Source organism: Rattus norvegicus, chromosome X (genome assembly GCF_021556685.1).
Source record: "Rattus norvegicus strain SHRSP/BbbUtx chromosome X, alternate assembly SHRSP_T2T, whole genome shotgun sequence".
NCBI classification, from domain to species: Eukaryota; Metazoa; Chordata; class Mammalia; order Rodentia; family Muridae; genus Rattus; species Rattus norvegicus.
The window spans coordinates 137,259,205-137,286,635 of record NC_141554.1 but is presented as its reverse complement, the minus strand read 5'-3'; the positions used below and the strand labels follow the sequence as shown (position 1 = coordinate 137,286,635).

The 27,431-nt window shown below is 39.3% G+C and overlaps 2 protein-coding genes across 13 annotated transcripts in view; one reads left to right on the top strand and one right to left on the bottom strand.

Annotated features, from left to right (window-relative positions):
• Enox2 (ecto-NOX disulfide-thiol exchanger 2) overlaps positions 1-27,431 on the top strand; it is a 322,087-nt gene that overhangs the window by 36,672 nt on the left and 257,984 nt on the right. The gene's annotated exons all lie outside the window — the stretch shown is intronic.
• On the bottom strand, positions 22,061-23,920 carry LOC147998373 (uncharacterized). The gene is made up of 2 exons (XM_087601187.1): positions 23,302-23,920; positions 22,061-22,531 (listed from the first exon to the last, which is right to left on the bottom strand). The coding sequence occupies exons 1-2, from the start codon at positions 23,583-23,585 to the stop codon at positions 22,222-22,224; spliced, it is 594 nt and encodes a 197-aa protein (XP_087457313.1). The 5' UTR covers positions 23,586-23,920; the 3' UTR covers positions 22,061-22,221.

Below are 27,431 nucleotides of genomic sequence, written 5' to 3'. Positions count from 1 at the left end.
AGCTCTGGGAGCAAGTGGAAACTGAAACATTCCTGTCCCAAACTGCTCCTGTGTTCCTGTATCCAGAAGGCTCCAGGAGGGTTCCTCTTGGCCCAGGAATGAGTAGAAGTGGTTATCTCACCTATGCTCTCATGATTGTCAGCCCTTCTGGGAATCCCTCTCTATGCCAGCGAGATCAGGGTACAGAGAACTGTTGCACATGGTCAGCTCCAGGTACAAGCAGAAACTGGAAGGATCCTGTCCCAGACTTCTCCTTGGTTCCTGTGTCCTGAGGGCTCTTGACGGGTTCCTCGGAGCAGAAGTGGTAGTCTCACCTGTGCTCTCAGTCTTGTAGCTACTTCTGAGAATCCAGCTCTCTCCCCACAGGATCTGCTGTGGCACAGGGTCAGCTCCGGGTGCAGACCAGTTTTATTTTTTATCCATCCAGTCACTGCATGTCTTTTAATTGGACTATTTAATCCATTTGCATCCGAGGTAATTATTGATAAGTAAGCTCTTACTTCATTCACTGTGAAACTTTTTTACTAGCTTTGCTGTAGTTGTTTTCTTTCAGATTCCTTTTCTTACTCTGCCTCCATGTTTATGTGAGTTGCTATAGTAGTGTGGATTGGATTCCATGCTTGTTACAAATTGGTCCATTACAAAAAATGTCCATTAGAAACTTGCTTTGTAGCTTGATTATAGCAAACTATTTTGAGATGGAAATGGGTTATTTAGGATCTGCCCACTGTTACATTTTAGCAGCCCAGTGCCCATTTTGAGAGCAAAGTCCTAAGCTAAAAAATGAAGCCTAGTGTGTACTATTCAACCTCATGTGGAGACACATTCATAAAGGCAGTTCCTTGGCCACCTGGACTGATCTTACTGTGATTCACACCATAGTCTAATAGCTATGAGTACTCCAAGTCTTAGTGGTGCACCAAAATATGTGTCTGTCCCATTGGATTAAGATCTCTGTTGGTGTTGGGTCCTTCTCTTCTAAATCCCTGTCTATGATCACTGAGATGACAATAGCTAGGTGGTCTGAGGTTGGAGGATTAGTTGTAGAGATAATTCCTTGGCCACAAAGTTTAGTGCTAAGCTTGGTTGATCTAAGTATTACAGCGAAACTAGTGTTTCATAGTGTTAAGAGTAGGGTGTTCATTTGAAACTGTGCTTTACCCCACCCCACTCCACATGCGAGCAGCTCTTTTGGTGCTGGAGCCAGTCTGTGATCTTTGGCCTTTGTATAATAGCATCTATTTCTACAGGATACTCTGTCTTACCACAGAAGACCTTAGACATGTCTCCAAGACAGCTCTATATGAGGATTTGTGCTCTGCCTCTTTAGTGGCTTGAGTACTGTCCTCAGCTCTATAGCAGAAGGTTGAAGGAGGTGTGGTGGATTGATCCCATTTCTCTTGGCCTAGTGCAGTTGGAACAGCACTGTTCATATAAATATTGGCCTGGGAAAATGAACAGTGTACAGCACTGACTTTCACCACGATAGGTGATGTACTGTTTTAACTTCAACACCTAGATTTCATTAATTGCCATCCCTCAAATGGGAGGTGCCTTTCTTCTGCATTGCTTGTCAGAAAGGGGAAAAAAGAACAGGGCCTAGAACTTCCTTGCCTTTTCTGATGCATTTGCTTATAATGCTCTTTTACCTAATTTCCTTAGTTCTGGTGATGCTAGTTAGGCACTTGGTATGTTTGTGGAGAAAAATCATTGGAGCGTCTTGGCTGTCATATTACTTGTGTCCCAGTAAGTGTTTATTTCTAGCACTGATCTATATATGCCCTTATGCTTGTATCGTCCTACCTTGATTCTTAGCCTTTGTAGTAATATTTGAATTCAGGAAGTGTGAGTTCTTCAGTTTCTTTGTCAAGAAAGTGTATTTCCTTACTCCGATCTTCTTCTTCTGTGTCTTGTCCCCTTGTTTGAAAGTTGATTCCACATTTGCTTTTGTGTTGTGAAGCTTTACCTCTGCATGATTTCATAGCACACATGGAACTTTGACTGTGTGTTCTAACAATCTTGTGATGCTAGATTATTGATTTTCACCCTTTCCCCCCTCACACTTTTCAAAACAAGTATTCAGTTGTTTTACAAAAATTTATAATTCCTTTATACCCCATGCTTCAGAGGGTACTCAAATCACACGGCCATGTGTTCCTTGTCCGTGACTCTTTTGCTTGCTCACAAGACCCTTTCCCTCCCACTGGCTTTCCTCATCCAGCCTTAATATGAGGTTATGTACACAGTTTTATTGTAACTTGACATGCCATGTTCTGGTGATATCCCTGGGAGGCTCTTTTCTGAAGAGAAATGGACTAGCAGTTGATCTGGGGTATAGGAGAGATGGGGGAGGACTGGGAAAAGGGAAGGGAGGGGGGCTGCAGTGGAGATGTATGAGAGAAGAATAAAAAAATAAAACAGTGCTTTTAGGAAAAGTCCAGGCTATAGCAAATAACACATTTATTAGAGAATAGAGAAGAGATAATAAATCCCTAAAAATGAATGGCATTTAGTCTGTACTTTGGACTTACTCAGCTGGAAACCCAGAGGTATCTTGTTCTCTTTTGCTTTTAAAATACTGGTTCTCAACCCTTCTAATGCTGTGACCATTTACTGCAGTTCCACACATTGTGATGACCCTCCAACCATAAAATTATTTTCATTGCTATTTCATAGCTGTAATTTTGCTACTGTTATGAATCATAATGTATACCTGTGTTTTTCAATGGTGATGGTCTTAGGACCCCTGTGAAAGGGCCATTTGGCTGTCAAGACCCACAGATTGCAAACCACTGCTTTAAAAGCTTACTTTGTCTTTTTTCTTTCCCTTCCTTTCCTTCATTCTTTCTATTAGCATTATGAAAATTAGGAAAATTAGAAATGAAAGTTCATAATAGCTTACAAACATTAAGTCTAGACTAATATTGAAATCATGTGGAGGAAAAAATTTAGAAGTTGAAGAGACATTGCTTGAAAAATATTTCATAAATATTCTCATATGAACATTGATAAGTACTATGCTATAATTGTTGAGAATCATTTAGAGAAATAAAAATGGCTCCCTATTACCGATGCAAATTTTATAATTTTAGCATATGTATCTATGCAGTGGTCTGCAATATCCTAATGAATGCTTTTGCCTTATACAATGAAACAGGACAAAGCTACTGCTAAAGAAAATAGAAAGTTGCCAAGAATAACTTCTCTGGTTATTTCCAGTCTTTGCAGTCCATAATATCCACCAATTATGATTATCAAATAAGGGTTAAAATTTCTTACAAATAAGGGGGAAAGCAGGTAACCATGCATTTCATTAACTCTAGCTTTCTGTAGGGAAAGAAAACACATTTTCCTCAAATGGGGAAAGAGCAGAAAAATACATTGTGAGGCTTTCTCTAGAATCAGATTCTTTCCCCACATCATTACAGCACTTAGTTTATTATCTCTCTTTTCTTTCTATTGTGATCTCATCCTTGCTCTAATATGCAAATGTTTTACAGAAAGGGTAAATGTCAGTCATATTTTAGTGCTTATTGATTAAATATTTCAGGTCAATTTGTATCAAAGGTTTCTGTTCCTGATTAGATTAGAAATGACACATGGGGATCACATTCAGAATGCCTCCGGATGTAAAGAATTCATTTTGGGCTGGGGATATAGTTGGTAAAGCGCTTGCCAGGCAAGTATGAAGACCTGAGTTCTATTTCTAGAACATATGTTTAAAAAACCATGGTGGCAGCATATGCTTGTAGTCTCAGTGCTGGGAAGGTGGAGCTAGATAGATCCCTGGAGTTTGCTGGCCTACCACCAAGCTTGGTGACCTCTAGGCCAGTGTGAGGAGCTCTGAAAGCACAAGGCACCTGAGGAATAACAACAAAGCCATCTTTCACCTACAGAGAGAGAGAGAGAGAGAGAGAGAGAGAGAGAGAGAGAGAGAGAGAGAGAGAGAGAGAGAGAGAGAAGGAGGAGGAGGAGGAGGAGGAGGAGGAGGAGGAGGAGGAAGAGGAGGAGGAGGAGGAGAGAATAGGACAGGAGAGGAGAGGAGATTGAGACTCAGGCACAATAAAGGAGCTCAAGAGTTGGGATAGGGTTAATGTACATGGTGTTGATTAATTTGATCTCCCTCTTAAGCTTTCTAAATTTCAACCCACTTGATCCAACTCAAATCCTATACCTCATAGGAAAGCCTGCCTTCCTTTGAGTAGTCTAATTTCCCCCTTCTCAGGAACTGTAATCGTATTTATTAATACTACCCCCAATCTAATGTTTGATTAAGTATTATATTCTCCTGTTCTTTAATGGGCTTATATGTGCTGAACTATTCTCCATTATGTGAGACTGTTGGTAGATTTGCAGTATAATGTACTATTGGAGAAAATGATTCTAAATTCTTTTCTTAATTGAAAATGGATTTAAAAATATAATATATTCTGATTATGGTTTCCCCTTCCTCAACTCCTCCCAGATCCTTCCTGCATCCCCACCCACCCAAATCCACACCCTTTCTCTCTTTCAAAGGTACCCCCCAAAACATAATTAGCTGAAATAAAAACAGATAAACCAGAATAAAACAAAACAAACACAAACAAAAGAAAAGAACCAAAAGAATAGCTCAAGAAACAGGGAAGCACACACAGGAATCCCATAAAAACACCAAACTAGAATCCCTAATGTATGTGCAAAGCCTATAAGGGCACGGGGGAAAGCCCTCACATAGCATTAAGAAACAAAAACCCTCCAAAAATCCTATTTTGGCTGTATCTATAAGTATTTTGGAGTTCCTTTGTGTTGGCTATCTATTGCTAGGCATGGAACCTGGTCTTAAGAGTTGCTTGTATCCCCCCATAATTGCCCAGTGGGACTCCACTGGAGAAAACAAGTTTTTCATTTGCAGGTGGTTATCCATTAGAGATAACTTCTGGGTTAAGGATATAGGCTTGTGTCCACTTCTTTTCTCGATGGTGGGACCCCATCGGGGTGAGATCTGCTCAGGCCCTGTGCATGCTGCTTGTACCCAACATTGTTTGGGTGGCCAGGTAATTGATACTAGATAGGCTAGGGTTCTAGGGAAAAACCAAATGCCACTATTCTGCTAAAAAGGAACGAAGCAATAAAATGACTCCTAATGGCATTCTGCTATATCCATATGTCTGTGTCTCACTCAGCCATTATCAGAGAAGCTTCTTCTTACAGTAGATGGGAACTAATAAATGATTGTAAGCTCTTGCAAGCAAAAATGGTATTTTTCTTACTTCCTGCTTCGGTATTTATTCATCATGACATATTAATCAATACATTTAGATTTATGGAAAAATCAACAAATTGCAATTGTAATTAAGTTTTCACTCAATGCTATCATCCACCATAAAACACCCTATGTTTGCAAGTAGCCTGCAGGACTATGATGTGTATGCTGTACAGAAATAGCTGTAGTCACTCTGCCTAAGTTGGCAGCATTCTTTTCTTGCTCATTATAAGCTTTTTGCAGCAAAGCAGGTAGTTGTAGCTTTTCATACTACAAGCCATTTCTTTTGGCCTTGCTATTTTCTTTTTCTCACAGTGACTACTGGGAGCATTTAGAAAGACCACCTAGTAGCTTCATACAATAGCATAGGGACACTGACAAAGATCTATAACACACTGGCTAGCTATTTTGTTTTTCTTGTTTCTTAAATCCTCTCCATAGAGCACAGAGGAAAAAATGTTAATTTAGGTATAGCCATTTGATTAAATTTTTTGACATAGACTTAAGAGAGCAAAAATAAGAATACCCTTCTAGAAAGATACAGCAGCTTTTAATTTTCAGCAGTTTGTTGAACAAGAAAACATAGTCCCATTAGCAGAGTGTGTGTTAAAGGGATTTATATATTTAATTAATCCCCCTGCACTTCTTCGCCCTTGTACGTCTTCCTTGTAGCAGCAGGTAGAACACAGTGCTGACAACTAAACACCCTGAGTTGAAGTTTAAAATTATGAGTGCTGTATAATGAAATGGTGATTTTTATTCTGTCCTGGTGGTAGAAATGGATTTGCTGATGTGTAAAATGAGACAAAGATAAATAACAAACAGATGTTCTCACAAAATGTTCATTAAATCCCTGCCTAGTAAAAGATGCTGGATTACATGTGTTCAAACTCTAAATGTGTTAGAGAATAAGGAGCTTTTATACCTTAATGCTCAATTTAGGAAAGACTATATAACTTTCTCAGTAAAAATCATAGTAATCAGTGACTTAGAGTCTCTTCCTCATTTCAATGTAGCTTGTCATGACTGTTTTTAAACTTTTATTATTGCTTTTCACAGGTCCAATTATCCAAGCAGACATCACTTTATTGGGGCTTATAATGTGGGGTTAAGCTTTTATTTAGCTCCAGATAGGGGTGTTCCACAGGTGGAAATTACAGCTTTCACTTGGACCACCTGTATGTGGTGTGAATATGTGATAATGGTTGTAGGGAGCTGCGAAGGGGGCATGGCAATAAGACCACCCTTTATCATCCTGGGACTCTTCTATAGTCATAGCAAAGGTAATATTTTCTGCTGTTTTAAGTGATGGAATGTCTCACCCTGCCAGGCAGTGCAGGCAGTTCTTTTAAAAACGATATATTTAATTGTGTATATGTGGGTGGAGGAGTATGTGTATATGAATGTGTCTGCAGAGACCAGAGGCCGGCTTCCTCTGGAGCCAGATTTACAGGCAGTTATAAGCTACCTGCATGGATAATGGGAGCAAAACTCGTGTCTTGGAAAAGAATAGTACATGTTCTTAACTGATGAACCATCTGTCCAGCCTACAGTAGGTAGTTCTTGATGCATCGTACTGCTTTCAGCAAGGCCGACTGGGCACTAAGTCACTGATCTGATGTGTTAAGTGTTAGTTAGTTGTGCTCTTCAGAGAAGTTATACATGAACTTTATGCTCCAGTGAAAAGAAATCCCTAGTTTTATGTGGGAAAGGTGGTACCAGAGAAAATATAATACTTGGTCCTGTTCTTGAAAGGTGGTAGAAGTCATTAGGACTGGGAACCAAAAAAAAAAAAAAAAAAAAATCAGAGGGAACTGCATGTGCAAAACTACAGAACCTGAAACAGTATGAGAAACTTTTGAACCCTCAATGATTCAGCTTGCCTTTGTGTCTCAGGTTACTTTTCTATAAATAGATATGGTAACAACACTATCTTATAATGATGAAATGATTTAATATATGTAGTTTAGAATACTTACTTGTGCATGGTAAATGACATAAAATCTTAGTTCTTATGATTTGATGTCTGTTGTTTGTTCTGTGGTTAGGAAAGTGGAGAAATGTCAAGTTGAAGGAATTAGTGTGCAGTGGGGAACAAATTATTTACTTACACTATACTAAGGATGAACATTTTCCCTCTTTTAGCTGAGGGAAAACTGTTATGGAGTTTTGTTCTGAATTTGAAATATGTGCCAAGACTTGAATTTTTAGAAAGACCATTCTTTTGCCTTTTAAAAGATAAATTTGCATAGAGAGAGAAGGGAGAAAGATTTGGAAAACTGTTATATGTGTGGTCACGTTTAACTATTTGAAGCAGTCCAGAGAAAAGATGATGGAGGATCTAAATTAGAGGAGTGGTGGTAGAAATGAAAGATGGGTGCAGTCTGCATGGAATGGAGCAAGTGTGTTCTGTTTGGCCTACAGTGTTTAAATTTGGATCACATTATAGGGAACGCTTGTTCTCTAATTTGACCTAGGCTCCTTTATTTTATTATATTTCAAATTTATAATGCTTGGCTGGCTCTTTTGTGAGCAGGGGAGGAGAGGAAAACATTAAAAATGACACCTAAAATAGGAAAAGAGAGATCATGAAATTGGGAGGGAATTAGGGACTGCTGTAGGAATACCTGCAGGGAAGGAGTAGAGAGGTTAGATATGGTCAGGATACACTATACATGTATGGCATTTTCAAAGCACTTAAAAGTGAGTCCTAGAAAGGCAAAATAAAGGCTACTTTGCAATTCTCTATCACAGTCACAATGGTTATCATGAAACAGATGATGTGCTGGGAATGTCGTTCACTCATTTAGTAGACATTGTGCTTAGCCTTCATGAAGTCTTGGATTCAGTCAACAGCACCCCATAAAACCAGAAATGGTGACGCAAATATGCGACCCTCTCTCCAAACAAAATAAACAGGGAAGAAGAAATAAACAATAGAAGAGGAGGAAAGGCTATCCTGTGAACAACCTAGGCCATTCCTGGGTGTATAAACAAAGGACATCAAGTCCTAGCACAGACATACCTGGTTGTTGCTGAACTATACACATTGGCCAAGATGTGGAATCTACCTAAATGTTCACCAGTAGATGAATGAATAATGAAATATGGGGCATGCATATATATATATATATATATATATATATATATACATATATATACATATATATATATATGAATGTAATTCATCAAAAAAAGAAAACTGAATCATAGCATTTACAAGAGAATGGATGAAAGTAGAAATTATCTTAAGTGAAGTATCTCAGACTTGGGGTGAATATTATGGTATGTTTTTTTATATGTGGATCCTAGATTTGATAGATGTTTGTATAGTACATGTCATGAAACTAGAAAAATCATGAGAGAGGGTCTCATAGTATTCTATTACTCTAAAGAGACACCACGACCATGTTAAGTGTCATAAAAGAATGAATTTAATTGGTCCTAGCTTATAGTTTCAGAGGTTTAGTCCATTGTCATCATGGCAGGAGGCATGATGGAATGCAGGCAGACATAGTTCTGGAGAAGGAGATGAGAGTTGGTGTCCAGGTCTGTAGGGAACTGGAAGAGAAAGACACTGGGACTGGCTTGGACTTTTGAAACCTCAAAACCCACCCCTAGTGAGACACGTCCTCTCACCAGGCCATACCTCCTAATCCTTTCAAATAGTGCCATTCCCTGGTAACCAAACATTTAAATTATGAGCCTACTGACGTGATGTTATTGTTATGCCTATTGGTGCTCTTGTACTCTTGTCATAGCTCACCTGTGGAAGTCAGCAGATGATCTCCAGGAATTGGTTCTTTCCTTCTTCTACCTTTATATGGATTTCAGAGATTGGAATCAGGTTGCATCTTACATGGCAAGCATGTATATATCTAAGTCATCTCAGCAGCTTGAAAAACAGATCTTAAGGGAGCATTGGGGATGGGGAAGGTAACTGAATGCATACAGAATGAAGAGGATGGGTGTTAGGTGGAAAGCGGACTATCAGGAGGAGTGCAGGGAAGGTAGTGTATGATCAGGGAAGAAGGATAAGCCATAACAAATTAGAAAGAGAAATTTATCTATTCTATTTATAAATATCAGAAACAGGCCTGAAGTTGAAGAGATAAATCTCCACTAAATGTATAGATTTGGGAATCATTTATTAGCTTACATAGGACAGCTGAAACAATTTCAGCCAATGATAGATATAATGTGGGGCAGTGCCACCAGAAAGAAAACCTTGTAAGGTCAAGGGGATTCAGGAACCCTGGCAATTGTCATAATGGAGAATGGTAAGCATTTAATTCTATTCCTGATTAGGTTTCTGTCCTGGAAGATATGACCATGAAACCCCATGGAGAGGACTGTGACAATCTGTCACATAGGACAACCTGAAATCCTTCTATATGTAGATGAGGCATCCCTAACATCTCAGACCAAGCCAATAGAAACCATCTGCCTTTAGACCCCAACACACCCCCAAATGTTTTTAAGGTCCTATCCACAAGGAATAAAGTGTGTGAGTTATTTCACTGAAGCCCATCTGAGACTGCCTGTCTTAGGGAGATGTAACACTCTAGAAAAGGAAATGTTCTCTTCATGCTCATGAGTTTGAGCCCTTGATGCATAGCTGGTGATGCTCTTTTGGTAAGTGGGGCCCCTTTCCACATGGGACCTGCCTAGCAGACATAAGGTTGAAGGGCCATAGAGGCAGGGCTTATGAATTATAGCTTGCCGCTGTGTTGGCCCAAGTCTCTCTTTGGTTCATTATTCATCACAAATATTAAATGTTCCAACCACTTGCTCCCATCATCATGAACTCACCATTCCTTTCCCACCATGATGGACTGTGCCCTCTCCAACAATGAGCCAAATAAGTTCTTCCTTTTTCAAGTTCCTTCAGCTGCTTTGTCACGGCAGCAAGAAAAGTAACACATAGCTTGCATTTACAATGCTGGGAAGAAAAGTCCGAGCTCAGTACCAAACCATTGAAGGGCCCAGATGTAATGCTAAATGAAGAGAATTTCAGGCATAATATAGACCATTTGCTCTGAAAGTATGGTTTATGGGTCCCTGGGGCTCCCCAAGATTGTCCCACAGGCTTTAAAAATGTCAAAGCAATTTTAAAAATAATTCTAAGATGTTTCTTGCTGTATTTGCTGTGTTAACGATTCACTGATGGTGCAAAAGTACATGTGAATAAGACTGCTAGTGACTTGGCAAGAATTATTCTGCATTATTTCGTAATTTTATTCTTGGCTATTGCCTACTCAACATTAGGAAAACAAAACTGAGCTCAATAATGTAAATGTGAAAGCTATTTTCACTTACTAATATTGTTTTTTATAATTGATAGATACTGATCTTATTAATTTTAACTTCATGACATTTTAATATCCTGTATATCAAAACTAGGAACTATTTCTGATGTGTCCTAGAATATAATGATGTCTCTGAGTGTAAACCACTTTCATGAATGACTTGCAAGCCCAACTCACAGAGTTTTACATGAGACTCTAGCTTCCCTTAAAACTGACAAAGCATGGTTATACTGTGTTACTGGGTATTTGGAAGGCATAAATCCCAAAATAAAGTGGGCCTTTTATTTTAAGAATAACAACTTCAGACTTGATTTGTATTTCGAGTGAATAAAAGCAAGATCCAAAAGCTGGGGGGTGGGGGGGAAATTATACGCCTAACAGATAGAAGAGCTAGAATGCAGACCTAGTGTGCCTTTGACACTATAAAGAATATGTTAAGTATCCTAATGAACTATTTGCTTTCATTTTGAAAATTCAAGGCACTTCATTCCTCATTATACCTTGTCTTATTTAGGGTTTTACTGATGTGAACAGACACCATGACCAAGGCAACTCTTATAAAGGACAACATTTAATTGAGGCTGGCTTACAGGTTCAGAGGTGCAGTCCATTATCATCAAGGCAGGAGCATGGCCGCATCCGGGCATGCATGGAGCAGGGGGAACTGGGAGTTCTACATCTTCAACTGAAGGCTGCTAGTGGAAGACTGCCTTCTGGGCAGCTAGGGTGAGGATCTTAATAAGACCACGCCCACAATGACACACCTACTCCAAGGGCACACCTCCTAATAGTGCCACTCCCTGGGCCAAGCATATACAAACCATCACATATAAAATAAATATATGAATATGAAAGTATAAGAAATGAAGAAAGGAAAATAGAATAATAGAAGGAAGAGAGAGGGGAGGAGAGGGAGGAGGAGAGGAGGGAGGAGGGATGGATGGTGGAGGGAGTTACATAGTTCACAGTTCATAACATAATGTTTAAAAGGCAACCATAAAATCAGTAGATGCACTGTTGTGATTTTATGGTTCAAGTTTCAGTATTTCTTTTTTGTTATAGTTGTTTTATCTGTGTTTTTATATATATTAAGGCTTAAAAGAAATTTTATAAAATATTTAGAGATCAAGATAAACAGGTCTTCGTAGCATGGATGTTGCTTGCAAAAACTCTGGAATTGCATGTACATGGGCCCCAAAACTCTTAGCTTTGTAATGGTATTGCTTTTCATAGTTCTATTTAAATCCTATGTCTTCACAGAATCATCATCAGCTTATTTAATAGAAAGTATATAAATTTTGTGTATTCTAACAAAAAATAACAACTAACATTTTATTTCTTGCCAAGGACAAGTATAAACTTTCAAGTTCAAATTAGACTTTTGATACTTATTTCTGCCATCATGAACTTGAGAGCTTCCCAATACTTCATGACATTTTTGATGACGCCAGCAGTAATATGAACCAATACGATTTTCAAATCTTGTGTAATTAAATATGTCACCATCTGGAAGATTTTTGCAACTAAGCAAATAAATATTTGTTAAATGATTAATATATGATGATATAAAATCACACTTAGAAAAATCTTTCAGTGTGCAGAGATGAAATCTGATTTTAATTCAACTAAGTCTGTTTTAATATTTTTAATTTACATTTCAAATGTTATTCCCTTTCCTGGTTTCCCCTTCAGAAAATCAGTATCTCCCCCTTCTATGAGGATCTTCCCCAACCCACCCACTCCCTCCTTCTTCCCCAACCTGGCATTCCCCTACAAGTCTTGACAAGATCAAGGGCATTTCCTCCCATTAATGCCCAATAAGGCCACTCTCTTCTACAAAGGCAGCTGGAACCATAGGTCCATCCCTGTGTACTCTTGGGATGGTGGTTTAGTTCCTGGGAGCTCTGAGAATCTGGTTGGTTGATACTGCTGTTCTTCCTATGGAATTGCAAACCCCTTCAGCTCCTTCAGTCTTTTCTCTGACTCCTCCATTGAGTCCCCATGCTCAGTCTGGTGGTTGGCTGTGAGCATCCACCTCTGTACTTGTCAGGCTCTGGCAGAGCCTATCAGGAGACAGCTATATCAGGCTCCATTCAGCATGCACTTCTTGGCATCAGCAATATTGTCTGGGTGTGATGGCTGTATATGGGATGGGTCTCCAGGTGGGGCAGTCTCTGGATGGTGTTTCCTTCAGTCTCTGTTCCACACTTTGTCTCCGTATTTCCTCCTGTAAGTATTTTGTTTCCCCTTCTAAGAAGGACTGAAGCATCCACAATTCAGTCTTCCTTCTTCTTGAGCTTCATGTGGTTTGTGGATTTTATCTTGGGTAATCCGAGCTTTGGAGCTAATATCCACTTATCAGTGAGTGCATATCATGGGTGTTTTTTGTGTTTGGGTTACCTCACTCAGGATGATATTTTGTAGTTCCATCCATTTGTGTATGAATTTCAGGAAGTCATTATTTTTTTAAATATTTCTCTATTTTTTATATCCAGCTATACCTATATCTCTATCTATAGCTTTTTTTGGGGGGTGTTCCCCTCCCAATCCTCCCCCCATTGCCGCCCTCCCCCCAACAATCTAGTTCACTGGGGGTTCAGTCTTAGCAGGACCCAGGGCTTCCCCTTCCACTGGTGCTCTTACTAGGATATTCATTGCTACCTATGAGGTCAGAGTCCAGGGTCAGTCCATGTATAGTCTTTAGGTAGTGGCTTAGTCCCTGGAAGCTCTGGTTGCTTGACATTGTTGTACTTTTGGGGTCTCGAGCCCCTTCAAGCTCTTCCAGTTCTTTCTCTGATTCCTTCAACGGGGGTCCTATTCTCAGTTCAGTGGTTTGCTGCTGGCATTCGCCTCTGTATTTGCTGTATTCCGGCTGTGTCTCTCAGGAGCGATCTACATCCGGCTCCTGTCGGCCTGCACGTCTTTGCTTCATCTATCTTGTCTAATTGGATGGCTGTATATGTGTGGGCCAGGAAGTCATTATTTTTAACAGCTCAATAGTACTTCATTGTGTAGATGTACCACATTTTCTGTAACCATTCCTCTGTTGAAGGTCGTCTGGGGTCTTTCCAGCTTCTGGCTATTATAAATAAGGCTGCTATGAACATAGTGGAGCATGTGTCCTTGTTATATGTTGGAACATCTTTTGGGTATATGCCCAGAAGTGGTATAGCTGGGTCCTCAGGAGGTGGAATGTCCAATTTTCTGAGGAACCTCCAGACTGATTTCCAGAGTGGTTGTACCAGCTTGCAATCCTACCAACAATGGAGGAGTGTTCCTCTTTCTCCACATCCTTGACAGCATCTGTTGTTACCTCAGTATTTGATCTTAGCCATTCTTACTTGTGTGAGGTAGAATCTCAGGGTTGTTTTGATTTCATTTCTTTGGAAACTAAGGATGCTGAACATTTCTTTAGGTGCTTCTCAGCCATTCCCTATTCCTCAGCTGTGAATTCTTTCTTTAGCTCTGTACCCCATTTTTAATAGGGTTATTTGATTCTCTGGAGTCTAACTTCTTAAGTTCTTTGTATATATTAGACATTAGCCCTCTATCACTTGTAGGATTGGTAGAGATCAATTCCCAATCTGTTGGTTGCCATTTTGTCCTAATGATAGTGTCCTTTCCCTTATAGAAGCTTTGCAATTTTATGAAGTCCCATGTGTTGATTCTTGTTCTTAGAGCATAAGCCATTAGTGTTTTTTTTTTTTTCAGGAAATTTTCTCCAGTGCCCATGTATTTGAGATTCTTCCACACTTTTTCTTTTATTAGTTTGATTGTATCTGGTTTGATCTGGAGGTCCTTGATTCACTTGGACTTGAGCTGTGTACAGGGCAATAAGAGTGGATCGATTTGCATTCTTCTAAATGCTGACCTCTAGTTGAACCAGCACCATTTGTTGAAAACCCTTTTATTAGATTACTTGTTTGCTTTTTCTAGGGTATACTTCCCTCCTTCTGTTGGAGTTTTCCATATATTATTCTTTGTAGTGCTGGATTTGTAGAAAGATATTGTGTAAGTTTGGTTTTGCCATGGAATTCCTTGGTTTCTCCATCTATGATAATTGAGAGTTTTGCTGGATACAGTAACCTGGGCTGGCATTTGTGTACTCTTAGGGTCTGTATGACATCTGTCCAGGATCTTCTGGCTTTCATAGTCTCTAGCTAGAGGTCTGGTGTAATTCTGATAGGTCTGCCTTTATACGTTACTTGACCTTTTTCCCTTACTGCTTTTAATATTCTTTCTTTGTTTTGTGCATTTGGTGTTTTGACTATTATGTGACAGGAGGAGTTTCTTTTCTGGTCCAATCTATTTGGAGTTCTGTAGGCTTCTTGTATGCTTATGGGCATCTCTTTCTTTAGGTTAGGGAAGTTTTCTTCTATGATTTTGTTGAAGATATTTACTGGTCCTTTGAGTTGGGAGTCTTCATACTCTTCTCTACCTATTATCCTTAGGTTTGATCTTCTCATTGAGTCCTGGATTTCCTGTACGTTTTGTGTTTTGCATTTTCTTTGATGGTTGTGTCATGTTTTCTATGGTGTCTTCTGCCCCTGAGATTTTCTCTTCTATTTCTTGTATTCTATGGGTGATGCTTGTGTCTATGACTTCTGGTCTCATTCCTAGGTTTTCTATCTCCAGGATTGTATCCTTTTGTGATTTCTTAATTGTTTGTATTTCCACTTTTAGATCCTGGATAGTTTTGTTCAATTCCTTTACCTGTTTGGTTGTATTTTCCCAGAAGGACTTCTACCTGTTAACCTTTTTTGTCCTGTAAGTATTTTTTTGTGGGGGGGCTTTATTTATTTATTTATTTATTATTGATATTTTAATTTACATTTTAAATATTATTTCCTTTCCTGATTTCTTATCCATGTGCATCTTGATCAATGGCTCTGTCCATGTGTAGTCTTTTGATAGTGGTTTTCTCCCTGGGAGCTCTGGTTGGTTGATATTGTTGTTCTTATGGGGTTTGTAAACCCCATCAGCTCCTTCAATCCTTTCTCTAACTCCTCCAACAGGGGGCCAGTACTTAGTTCAATGGTTGGCTGCTAGCATTCTCCTCTGTATTTGTCATGCTCTTACAGAGCCTCTCAGGAGACAGCTATATCAGGCTCCTGTCTGCATGCACTTTTCGGCTTCATCAATATTGTCTAGTTTTGGTGGCTATCTACATACTGTATTTTCTTTAAGGGAGTTATTTATGTCCTTAAAGTACTCTATCATCATCATGAAATGTGATTTTAAATCAGAGTCTTGCTATCTGTGTGTGTGTGTGTGTGTGTGTGTGTGTGTGTGTGTGTGTGTGTGTGTGTGTGTTAGGCTGGATCCCTAGGTGGGGCAGGCTCTGAATGGCCTTTCCTTCAGTTTCTGCTCCAGTCTCCATATCTCCTCCTATGAATATTCTTGTTCCCCCTTTTTAGAAGGACTGAAGCATCCACACTTTGGTCATCCTTCTTCTTGAGCTTCATGTGATCTGTGTATTGTATCTTGGGTAAGTTGACCTTTTGGGCTAATAAATCCACTTATCAGTGAGTGCATACCTTTGTGTGTGTGTGTGTGTGTGTGTGTGTGTGTGTGTGTGTGTGTGTATGTGTGTGTGTGTGTGTGTGTGTGTGTGTGTGTGTGTGTGTGTGTGTGTGAGATTGGGTTATCTTACTCAGGATGATATTTTCTAGTTCCATCCAGTTGCCTATGAATTTCATAAAGTCATTGTGTTTGATAGCCTAGTAGTACTCCATTGTGTAGATGTACCATATTTTTTGTATCCATTCCTCTGTTGAAGGTTTCTTTCCAGCTTCTGGCTATTATGAATAAGGCTGCTATGAGCATAGTGGAGCATGTGTCTTTTTTGTATGTTGGATCATCATTTAGGTATATGCCCAGGAGTGGTATAGTAGTATATCCAATTTTCTGAGGAACCTCCAGACTGATTTCCAGAGTAAAATTGTACCAGCTTACAATCCCACCAACAATGGAGGAGTGTTCCTCTTTCTTCACATCTTCGCAGTATGTGTTGTCTCCTGAGTTTTTGTCCTGTATTTCTTTAAGGGAGTTATTTACGTCTTTAAAGTACTCTATCATCATCATGAAATGTGATTCTAAAATAGAGTCTTGCTTTTCAGGTGTTTTGTGATATCTTGGACTTGCTGTTGTGGCAGAACTGGGCTCTGATAATGCCAAGTGGCCTTGGTTTCTGTTGCTTAGGTTCTTGCACTTGCCTCTTGCCATCTGGTTATCTCTGGTGTTAGCTAGTCTTTCTGTCTCTGACAGTGTGTGACCCTCCAAATCAACCTGTGTGTCAGCCCTCGTGGGAGACCAGCTCTCTCCTAGTGGGATATGGTTACAGAGAGCTGTGGCACAGGGTCAGCTCCAGGTGCAGAGGGAAACTGGAAGGATTTTGTCCAGACTACTCCTCAGTTCCTGTGTCCTGAGGGCTGTAGGCGGGTCCCTCTGAGCAGAAGTGGCAGTCTCACTTGTGCTCTCAGGTGTGTTAGCACTCCTGGGAGACCAGCTGTCTCCCAGTGGGACCTGGGTACAGAGAGCTATAGCACAGGTCACTTCAGGGCACAGACAGAAACTGGAAGAATACAACTAAGTCTTAACAATTCATTAATATATATTCATATTTCCATTGCTCCTGAATAAACTACTATTGTCAAATTTTAATGTATTAGTAAAGAATATCAAAATTCTAGAAAAAATCCTACTCAAATACTTCTTTATTATCTAGCTCTATATTTGGGAGGCTAGATTTTCTTTGTTCACTTCTATTGAAGACCACAGAACAGGTTTAATGCCAGTACACTAAGTTTCTACATAAAATATCATAATAAGCCAGTATTATGTATAACTAATGTATACTAATATAGCTTTAAAAATAATTTAAAAGAAATCTCACTGTTTTTTATAAAACTAAACTTGCAATACAATGCTGTAATTATCACTGCTTTTACTTGTGATTATATTTATAAATGATTTATGTTAACATACCGGATTTGTTATTTTTCAAATAAATGAACATAAAACATACACACACACACACACACACACACACACACACACACATATATATATATATATATATATATATATATGTATATGTGTATATATCCACCAAAAACCAAAGTAGTTTAAAAAATTTATCAAAAAAGGGCTTGCCAGAATAGAAATTTGGAGATCAGAGGACAACTTACAGGAGTCTGTTTTTTGTTTTTGTTTTTGTTTTTGTTTTTTTCTTTTACCATGTGGGTCCCAGCAATTGAATTCAGGTCATCAGACTTGGCAACAAATACCCACTAGACCATCTTGCTGTCTCCCAAAAACAGTCTTTGGGGGTCCTTCATATCCTTCAAAAATAGAAAGGGGTCTCAGTACCAAAAAGCATTGCAGCTGAACTGTTGTTATAGAGGACTGAAAGTTGTGAGGAAAATATATGGTAAAACTATCACATTGTTAGCACCTGCATTTTCTATAAGGAAATGGAGACAATGGAAAATCAGAATATGGAAAAATATAATAGGACCTAGAGCTAGACTGCACTAAATTAAGTTGAAAACTAATATGGATTTGAGTGATTAAGAATCCTTTAGACATAGAGACTTAAGCATATCTAAGATTTTTGTAACACAGGAAAAGAGGTACATTCCAAGCATGATGACCAATATTAGGAAATGTTCCAGATATTAAAAACACAAATAAGAACAAGTAAACTATGAGAGAATAAATAATGTTGGTTAGTAGTGAGAGTTTTGTTGGATAAACAGTATCAAGCCACATTATGAAAAAAAAATCTTAAAGAGCAAGGTAGGAGATTAAGTTCTTATTGGCAATGGGAGTCTCTCATAGGTCCATAATTTAGTATGAGGGTATTATGAAAGTGATATTTTATGAAATTTTATCCAGAAACATCATAAAATTGAGATTGGAAAGAGAACCTAGTAGTGGGAATTGAAAATAAATAATGGCTATGAAAGATATTAGAGTGATGTAATGAACAGAACTTGATTGATTGATAAAAGAAGATTAATTTTAGACTAGATTAGAAGTTAGTGAGGCATTTGACAAAAAATGAAGGAACCTAGGTAGATTTATTTCAAGCAGTTAATGACTGTGTTGTTATTTATTTGTTGAATGTCTTAGATTATCTTATTAGAACTATGGATGTTTTGGGACTAATTATCGTGAAGTGATCATTGTAGTTGAAAAAATTAATTAATTAAATGAGGAGCAAATTATGTAAATAAGGAGCCTAGGAAATACGTCCTTATCTTATTAGGTTTCAAAGGGGCAGCCAGTAAAGGAGGCTAAACACATGACTGGAGATTTTTAGAACAAAATAATATTATATTGGAGACACCAATTCAACAGTTTCACGAAGATTGGATGAGTCGTGCAAAGGTCTACACAGAATAAGATGTTTCACATATAATGTAAGTTCTCTGAAAGTTTTCTTTGTATGTCCTCTGTTTTATTTAATGATATTTCCAAAATGCCTGCAAGTAGATTTGGTACATAATAGGTAATGAAAAAAATATATACTTGGCTACCAAATGCCAAAGTTTTTTAGTAAACCTTATAAACACATCTAAGAAAATTAATTAATGGGAATGTCTTCTGATACAATCCTCTTTCTACACATTGATTGTTTCTGTTTGTTTATCAGACCCTATTATTGGAATTCAGCATAGCATTATTGAAATGCACAGTGAAAATAAGATAGATCAGTCAGCTTTGACTCATATATAAGGCAGCCCAAAGGTACACAACATAGGGGTGTTTGCAAACCTCCCCAGGCTACTGCACAGCTCCTGGCCTTACATTCTAGTCTTTTTAAGTTGTGGTCTTCATCTGAGTAGGACATAACCTTATTTTTATGAGGTCTTATACATATATCATCCTACATCAAAGTGAAGAATGCCTAAGAGATTAAATAGTTGTAATTACATTCATTAAGACATTTGATTTGAGCTTCAACTTATTTTGATACTAGTTCATGAATGTCAGTTGTACATCTTTCATAACACCTATGTATTGCTTTATTAACCCAACTTTTGTTGTTGTTGTTGTTATTATTTTTAACAAAACTAATATCTAATTTGGTAATTTGTTTACTTCACTTTAGATGTTAGTAACCATAATTTATTATAAAGGGGAAAATAAGTGATTTTAGTAGAAAACAGTAGTTATCTGATATTTTTTTATTCCCTTTTAAGCTAACGATATGAGAAATTAGTATTTTGAGGCTAGGTGTTTTATTATCCATCAATTATTCTGTAACAAATTATGCCAAAATGTAGTATGTTAAAGAGGTACATCTCAATGTTTTTAAGGGTTCAGAATCTAGAAATAGTCTAGTTAGATGGCCATGCCTCCTGAGGATGCAGCTAAACTGACTGTTGTGGTTCTTATCTCACCATGAGGGTTCGCCAGATGTACTTTCAAACTTCCAGTTTTGCTTCCTTCAGACCGTAGTCCCTTTTTCATGATCTTTTCACAGGGCTGGTCAAAAAAATTGCAGGGACCATTCCAGAGATTGTAACTCAGGAAAGAATACCCAAGACAGTAAGCAGAGGAATTTACAAATCTAGTTTCAAAGATGATATATCATCACTTTGAAGTGAATCAAAGATGTGTTAATATCAGACAGTGAGGATCACTGGTGTTGGGGTAGAAATCTCGGTTTGCACCTGGACAAAGCACACAAAGCCAACATGGTTCCATGTGGACAGGTTTAATGAGAGAAGGGGAGAGGGGAGGAAAGGCCAGCCGTGAGCATGTGGAGGGAAGGGGATGGTAAAGAGAAGAGAAAGGGAAGAGGAGGAGAGCAGGGAAGAGAATAGAACAAAGAGAGAGCAAGAGGGAGAGGAGGGAGAGGAGGGGGCAAGCACCCCCTTTATAGTCAAGCATAGCTGGCTGTTGCCAGGTAACTGTGGGGCAGAGCATAACTGGCTGTTGCCAGGTAGCTGTGGGGGTGAAGCTTAGACAAAAAAAAACAACATTCCCCCATTTTGGTTTAATTTAAACAAGAAAAGTTAGAAAGGCAATGGTGAAGCAGGAATAGGGTCACTGTGATCTCTGACTACTTCCTGCTTGCTTTGGGGTGACATGTCTCTAGGAAACCTAGAGAAGTGGGTATGGAGCTATTTGTTCAGTCTTAGAGTTGACTGTTTCCTTTGTTGATCAGGGTCTGTGGCACCATCTGAGGATAGGTCAGAAGGAACAGGTCCAATAGAAGTTCTTTGTCTGTGAGAGGAGATTGGAACATCTGGAGGTCTACCTGAGAAGCTGGTAAAGGAAGCAACATGTCCGTGTTAGTAGGTTGGCTGGCTAGAAAGAGCAGAAGGGCTGCTGGTGAGCTTGAGTTTGGGCAAATGGGTGGAGTAAAACAGAGGCTCCCAACTTAGCTAGAAGATCCCTTCCCAATAAGGGGACCAGGCGTGTTGGCACTACCAAAAAGGAATGGGTGAGAGGTACACCCCTAAAAATGTAACTATGTGGTGGGGTTTGGTGAGGAAGGTAAGGTTACCCCCTACCTTGACAATGAGGAAACGGGTGCCCAAAACTCTGTTAGGACTGACCAAGTGGCCCCAATGTGCAAGAGGAAGGAGATGGGCTACCCACACATACTATGATGGTTACACAAGGCTCTGCTGGTGATGGCAGTGGTCAGGTCCAGGGAACTCAGGCCTCTTCATTGGTCCATAGCCAAGCTTAGGAGATCAGCTGAAGGGTTACTTGGACGTGATGTCCTTCTGTCCTGTGGAACATGAGGGCAATCCACAGCCCAGTATCCCTCTTGATGGCATCTAGGACATGGCCCTCTTGGTTTGTGGATGTTAGGGTAAGCCCTTGCCCAATGACCTTCTTGACTACATTTGTAGCAGGAGCCTGGTGGTCTCCTAGCCTTGGAAGACCCAGAGTTCCAGTCAGTGGCTGAGGCTGGTCCGACAGCCATTGCTAGCATATGGTACTGTTGTCTGTGAGCCTTCTCATCTCTCCCATGGCACACTTTAAAGGCCAGTGCCAAAACTTCTGCCTGTGGAGTTAGGGGCCCCCCTCTCTACCATTTAAAGTTGTCTTTTAGGCCAGGATTGCTCTGGGAAAAGAAATAGGTCATCAGAAGTTGTTTACCTTATGGATTTTCAGGGTCCAAATTAGTGTATTGCAATAAAGCCTTTGTAGGGCGTTCTAAAAATTTGGATGGGCCTTCTTGTTTTTCCTGGATGACCTTTTGCAGTTTTTCTAAATTCACTGGTTTTAAGGCTGCTCTGTGGAGACTGCCCAGGAGACAGGTTATAAATCTATATCTGGCTAGGAAACCACCTGTGGAATTATAATTCCATTGGGGATCTTGGTCAGGTAGTACCTCAGATCCAATAGAGTATGTTCCATTTATTTGATGTATCTCATCTGCATGTATTTTCCACTGCTCCCAAACTTGCCAGCATTCCCCAGGAAGTAAATTATTAGTAAGAATCATATGGACATCATGAAAGGTCAAGCTGTAAGATTGGGTAATGTACTGGAACTCTTTAATAAAGGTGGATGAGTTAGAGGCATAGGAACCCAGTCTGCTTTCTATTTGAGAAAGTTCATTCAGCGAAAAGGGACATGTACCCTAACCAGCCCATCTACAGGGCCACCTCTCTTAATGGAAGGACGGGTGCTGGGTCAGGCATCTCTTGCATTGAGGGGCTTGGGGGTCTGGCTATGGTCTTGGAGTGGATGATAGGAGGGGTGAAAGTGGGTGCCAGTGTAGGGAGATTGGAGTGTCCTGCAGCTGGCACAGGAGGGGAGGGGTCTGGAGAGATCGATCAAGGGGCTCTGGGGTAACCTGGTGAGAAGGAGAAACTGAGGTGGCAGCTTGGGTTTTTGGAAGTGTGGAAGCAGGCCTGTGGTGAAGAGGAGGCAGTTGTTAGCTGGGGCAAGAGTTGTACTGTCATCTGGTGCCTGTTTCATGGCTAAGAGGAGTTGGCCGTGGCTACAAGAGGAACACAGAGAGTGGTTAGAGTGAAGATACATGAATGCTTGGACATAAAGAATCTCTTTCCATTTACCAGACTGCTGACAATAATTGTGAAGATCCCATAAAATTGAGGAATTTAGAGTGCCGTTATGCGGCCATCTTGAACCATTTTCGAATGAATACTGTCCAGACACTACTGCATAGGTGTATCAATTTTGGTGTCGTCCTAATTTGAATTTGGGGGTACGTTCGAAGACCACAAATAGCTCATTGGGTGAAGTCACCAATTAATTTGCACCAGTGTCCCAGGAGGAATTAATGGTAACAGTAATACTCTGCCAGGCCAGGTGTCTGAGTCATCACTTAGATTCCTGGAGGCTATAAACGACATATCCCAGACCCACCAAACAGTGTTCCTACCCAGGCCTGGGATTTCATGTTGGCTTCAAGAGCCCAGGGTGGGAGGGGAGCAAGGAATTGCTTTTGAGGGAAACTCCACCCAATGATCGAGGTCCTGTCGCATATGTTAGCTAAGAAAATTCCAGTAATCTCAGAAAAGCTGGCCAGGCTTTATCTGGGAAATTGGGGTCCTCCTTGCCCACTGGAATAGACCTACCAATCTGCTAGTGTTTGTGTGGAAGTTGTAGCTGCAGTCTGGTAGCAGGAAAAGTGGCGTGGTTGGAGAGGGCCTGTCTAAGCGGCAAGAGCTGGCACCAAGTAGTGAAGCAGGGAGGGTAGTGGTCATACAGAAGTCTGCATGCATGCCAGCTGAAGCAGTAACTCACGTGGTGGAAGTTCTGAATCCCACAGCAGCCAGCAGGTGGTGGTGGTCGGATGGCATAGCTGGCATAGAGGAGGCAGCAGCTGCGATGAATTCGGGTGGTGCCCGCGGAAGCAGTGGTGGATGTAACAGCAGGACGCAACAGTGGGAAGCATGGCGGCACACATCTCTATCCCTCCTCGTCAAACTGATTCCTGGGCCCAGGGTGGGCTGAGGGCCAGTGGACGCTGTGGTGGGAACACGTGGCTCCATCCCTCCCAACCAGGGGCCGAGGCTCTTTTCGAACATTGGCAGGCGGCAGAGGCAAGTGGTGGCAGAGGCCTATCCTCTGCCCCAGGTCTGCCGCGGTGGGGCAGCAGGCCATGTAGGCACATGGAGATCAGTCACTGAGTATGGGTCACCAATGTTGGGGTAGAAATCTTGGTTTGCACCTGGACAAGGTGCACCAAACCAACATGATTCCATGTGGAGAGGTTTAATGAGAGAAGAGTAGAAGGGGGGTTATGAGTAAAGGAGGCCAGCTATGGGCGTGTAGAGGGAAGGGGGACGATGGGGAGAGAAGGAACAGGGACAAAGGGGGCACAGGAAGAGTAAGAGTAAGAGAGCAACAGGGAGAGGAGGGGGCAAGCAGTCCCCTTTATAGTCAGGCACAGCTGGCTGTTGCCAGAAAACTTTGTGGGTGGAGCTTAGAATACCAACAATTGTGACTCATGTTAGAAGTTGTCCACCACAGATTATTTGGCAACAAATTTACCTTTATAGCATAGAACTGAGGTTATGGAAAAAGGAAAGATACAGACCCATTTTTCCTGGTATATCTGTTTTTAAACGGTTTTATCGTTTTCATTATTTTTTAGTTAGCATACAAAATAATAGGTTTTATTATGGATCTCTAGTAATGAAACTAGGAACATATTCTATCTGCTGAAGCATGAAATGTTGAAGTATATGCTATAAAGAAAGAAGAACTTAGGAAGTTGTAGGAAGCTTGTGCACGTGCGCCTGTGTCTGTCTGTGGATGGTTATGTAATTATATGCATATATTAATATATGTTCACTAAGATACATATAAATCACATAGGCAGGCTTTTTATTAATATTTTTATTTTGTTTTATTGTTGTGTTGGGAATTGAACAGTAGGCTTCAAGCAGGCTTGACAAGTGCTTTTTCCCACAGCTATGCCTAAGTTCTGTATACAATCTTTAAAGGCACCTTGTACTTACTACAATACCAACTGAGAAGAAACTGACAAGCTGAATCCGAAAGAGGTCAACATAAGGAAATAAAAATTTTCAATTTACTCCCGTACTTCTAATTCCCTGAAAGACAGCAAAAATGTTTGATATTATCAGCAGCCCTATGTACATTTCAATATTATTATTGAATTAATGGAAGTTAGTATGAACTGAGATACAGACTGCAGTTAAATATGGCCATTGTGTGCTGATTTGTGTGCTGATTTGAAGGCAGAGAAAGAGAGAAAATTTGACTGATCATATAAAAAGTCAAATTTTATACAGATATAGATTTGCTAATAGTTCATATCTTTTCCTATGTTACATTTTAGATTAATAAGGGAAATCATTAAATGCACAGTTTTGATCATGGGATGGTAATTTAGAAGGAAGCAGAACAATGCTATTTTTCAGCAGATCTTTAAATCCAATTTTTAATTAAATTAATTAGGTGAGGACTAGGCTGTTCTTTCTGGATCCTGAAATTATAGGTATTAATTCAGATTCACAAACCATATCCCATTTATCCCAAATAAAAGATACAACCCTGTACTTGTCTACAGAGAAAAGGAAAGGATTAAAGGACAAGAAAAGTGTCTTATCAATTATAAGACCTGTCTGTTTGAATCTGAGGAAAAAATTATGTTTAACATAATTTGTAGGATGTGTATTTGTGTACGTTCATTTCAAAAGGGATGTACTTCTAAATTAGAATTTCCTTGTTTGGAAATAGACACATATTTGATATCCCAAAGGAAAACATTAAGTAAAAAATGAAGAGTTTTGGATTAAGTGGTCTTTGAGGAGACTTCCTAGCCTTGACATTTGGAATGATTGTTCAATTTAGGTATTTGAGGTATAATTCTTGATTAATTTTCTTAAGAAGAATGCAAAATCAAATCTATATTTTTTTACTTTAAATTTTGCCACCTGAACATTCTTCTTGAATAAGCTTTAAAAGATTGGTAGATTTTTAAACTGTTTTAATATATTCTTTGAGAATTCCATGTAGTATACTTTGATCATACTCTTTGCTTCCTCCACCCCAAGATCCTCACATACCTTCCTACCCACCTGACATCATGTTCGTTTTCTCTTTTAAGAAGTAGACTCTGGTTTGTGTTGGCCAGCTACTCTTGTATATGGGGTCTGCCCTGGAGTGGTTGATAAACCCAGTGTTACTCCACTGAAGAAACCTGATTTTTCCTCTTCCAGCAGCTATCAGTTGTCAATACTTCTTAGGCAGGAGTGAGACTTTGTGAATACTTCCCCACCTCCATGCTGGGACTTTGATTTTAGCTTGTGTAAGTCTTGTGTGTGCTGTCACAGTCTCTATGAGTTCATATATGCAGACAGTGTTTCCTTAGAACTTTCACATTTCCTGACTCCTCTTCCTTAGACATCCCAAGCCTCAGGAGGAAGGAGTATGATAAAGATGTTTCATTTGTGGATGAGTGCTCCAATGACTCTTACTCTGTATATTGTCTACTTGTAAGTGTATGTGTATGTTTTACTCAGCATCAACTCTCAGAAGCTTGTTTGATGAAAGTTGAGACATTACCTTACCTGTAGTATTGCAATAGCTTCTTAACGTCTCCTTTTCTTCTTGTGTTTAACAAAGGTTTCTTTCTCCTATTCTCTCATCTCCTGTAGGTTTTCTTTGTTACTTATTCATTTATTGATCATATATACTTATTGTGTAGTATGACCTATCCTCTTCTCTGTGTGTGTGACAACAGTACTTACCAGAAGAAACACTGTCACAGCAAACTTTTAACTCATTCTTACAGTATTTTTAACAATTAGTATTATATTAGCTCTCTAAGATTTAACCATCTTGTGTATTGAAATTATACCATTACATAATACCCTCCTTTCTGTTTCTTCCCCTTAATCCCTAACTACCATCTCTAATAGTCTGATTCTATGAGTTTGGCTACTTTTGAATGATGGTGAAACTCCTACCATTGTATCCTACCATTCTATTACCCCTTCTCTGTCTGCTTCATTCCTTTAGGTTAATATTCTTCAGATTTACTCACATTGTTCCAAATGAATGTTTTTTGAATGTTTTTCTTTTTAGGACTGAATAATATTCTGCTATTTTTCATATATACAAATATAGTATGTATAGTTTGATAGTAAGTAGATTTTCTTAATCCATATATAGGAATTGTATTTGTTTCCAGGTCTCAGTTTTTGGTTAGACTATTTCAGTGATCTTAGCACTCTAGATACCTCTTCAAGATACTTATTTCAGTTCTTCTGGGTGTATGTACAGAAATGGGGCCAATGCACTTTAGCAGTTCAATTTTAATTGAGTGGGACTGGGACAACATACTATTTTTCTATTCTGACCATACCAATTTTATTTTGACTAGCAATATATAACTACTTCTCCTTATTCTTCGTAACACTTTCTATCTTTTCAAAATTATAACCAGCCATATGACTATGTAGTAATGACTTTATTGTGGTTTTGATTCGCATATTTCAAATGATCAGTGATGTGGAACCCCTTTTAATATACCTGCTGTACATTTTACCTTCTTCAGTGAAGTGTTCATTCATGCATTTTTTCCAGTTTTTAGTCACTCTTTTTAATTGTTATCGAGCTGTAGGAGTCCCTTCTATGTTTTGAATAATAATGTTTTATCAGATGATTGTTTGTTTTGCATATAGTTCCTATCATTATATGGGTTGTCTTTCATTTTATTGTTTTCTGTTTTGTGTAAAAACTTTGGCTATCTAAAGAAGTGATTATTAAAGCCATTGCAAAGTACAAGCCAAGATTCCTAATAGAAAGCTATTCCAGGAACTTAGGCAAGAGTTGATCATTATTGGAGTAGGGTGGAAACAACTATTAATATCGCAAAATATGTAAGATTTTTTTTGTAC

Excerpts from the sequence above, each read along its gene's own strand:
- LOC147998373 (XM_087601187.1), bottom strand. The coding sequence starts at position 23,585 with ATGTTCGAAAAGAGCCTCGGCCCCTGGTTGGGAGGGATGGAGCCACGT. Across the intron at positions 22,532-23,301 it reads GGATTCAGAACTTCCACCAC|CCACGGCCAACTCCTCTTAG; the intron begins GTGAGTTACTGC and ends TTCCTCTTGTAG.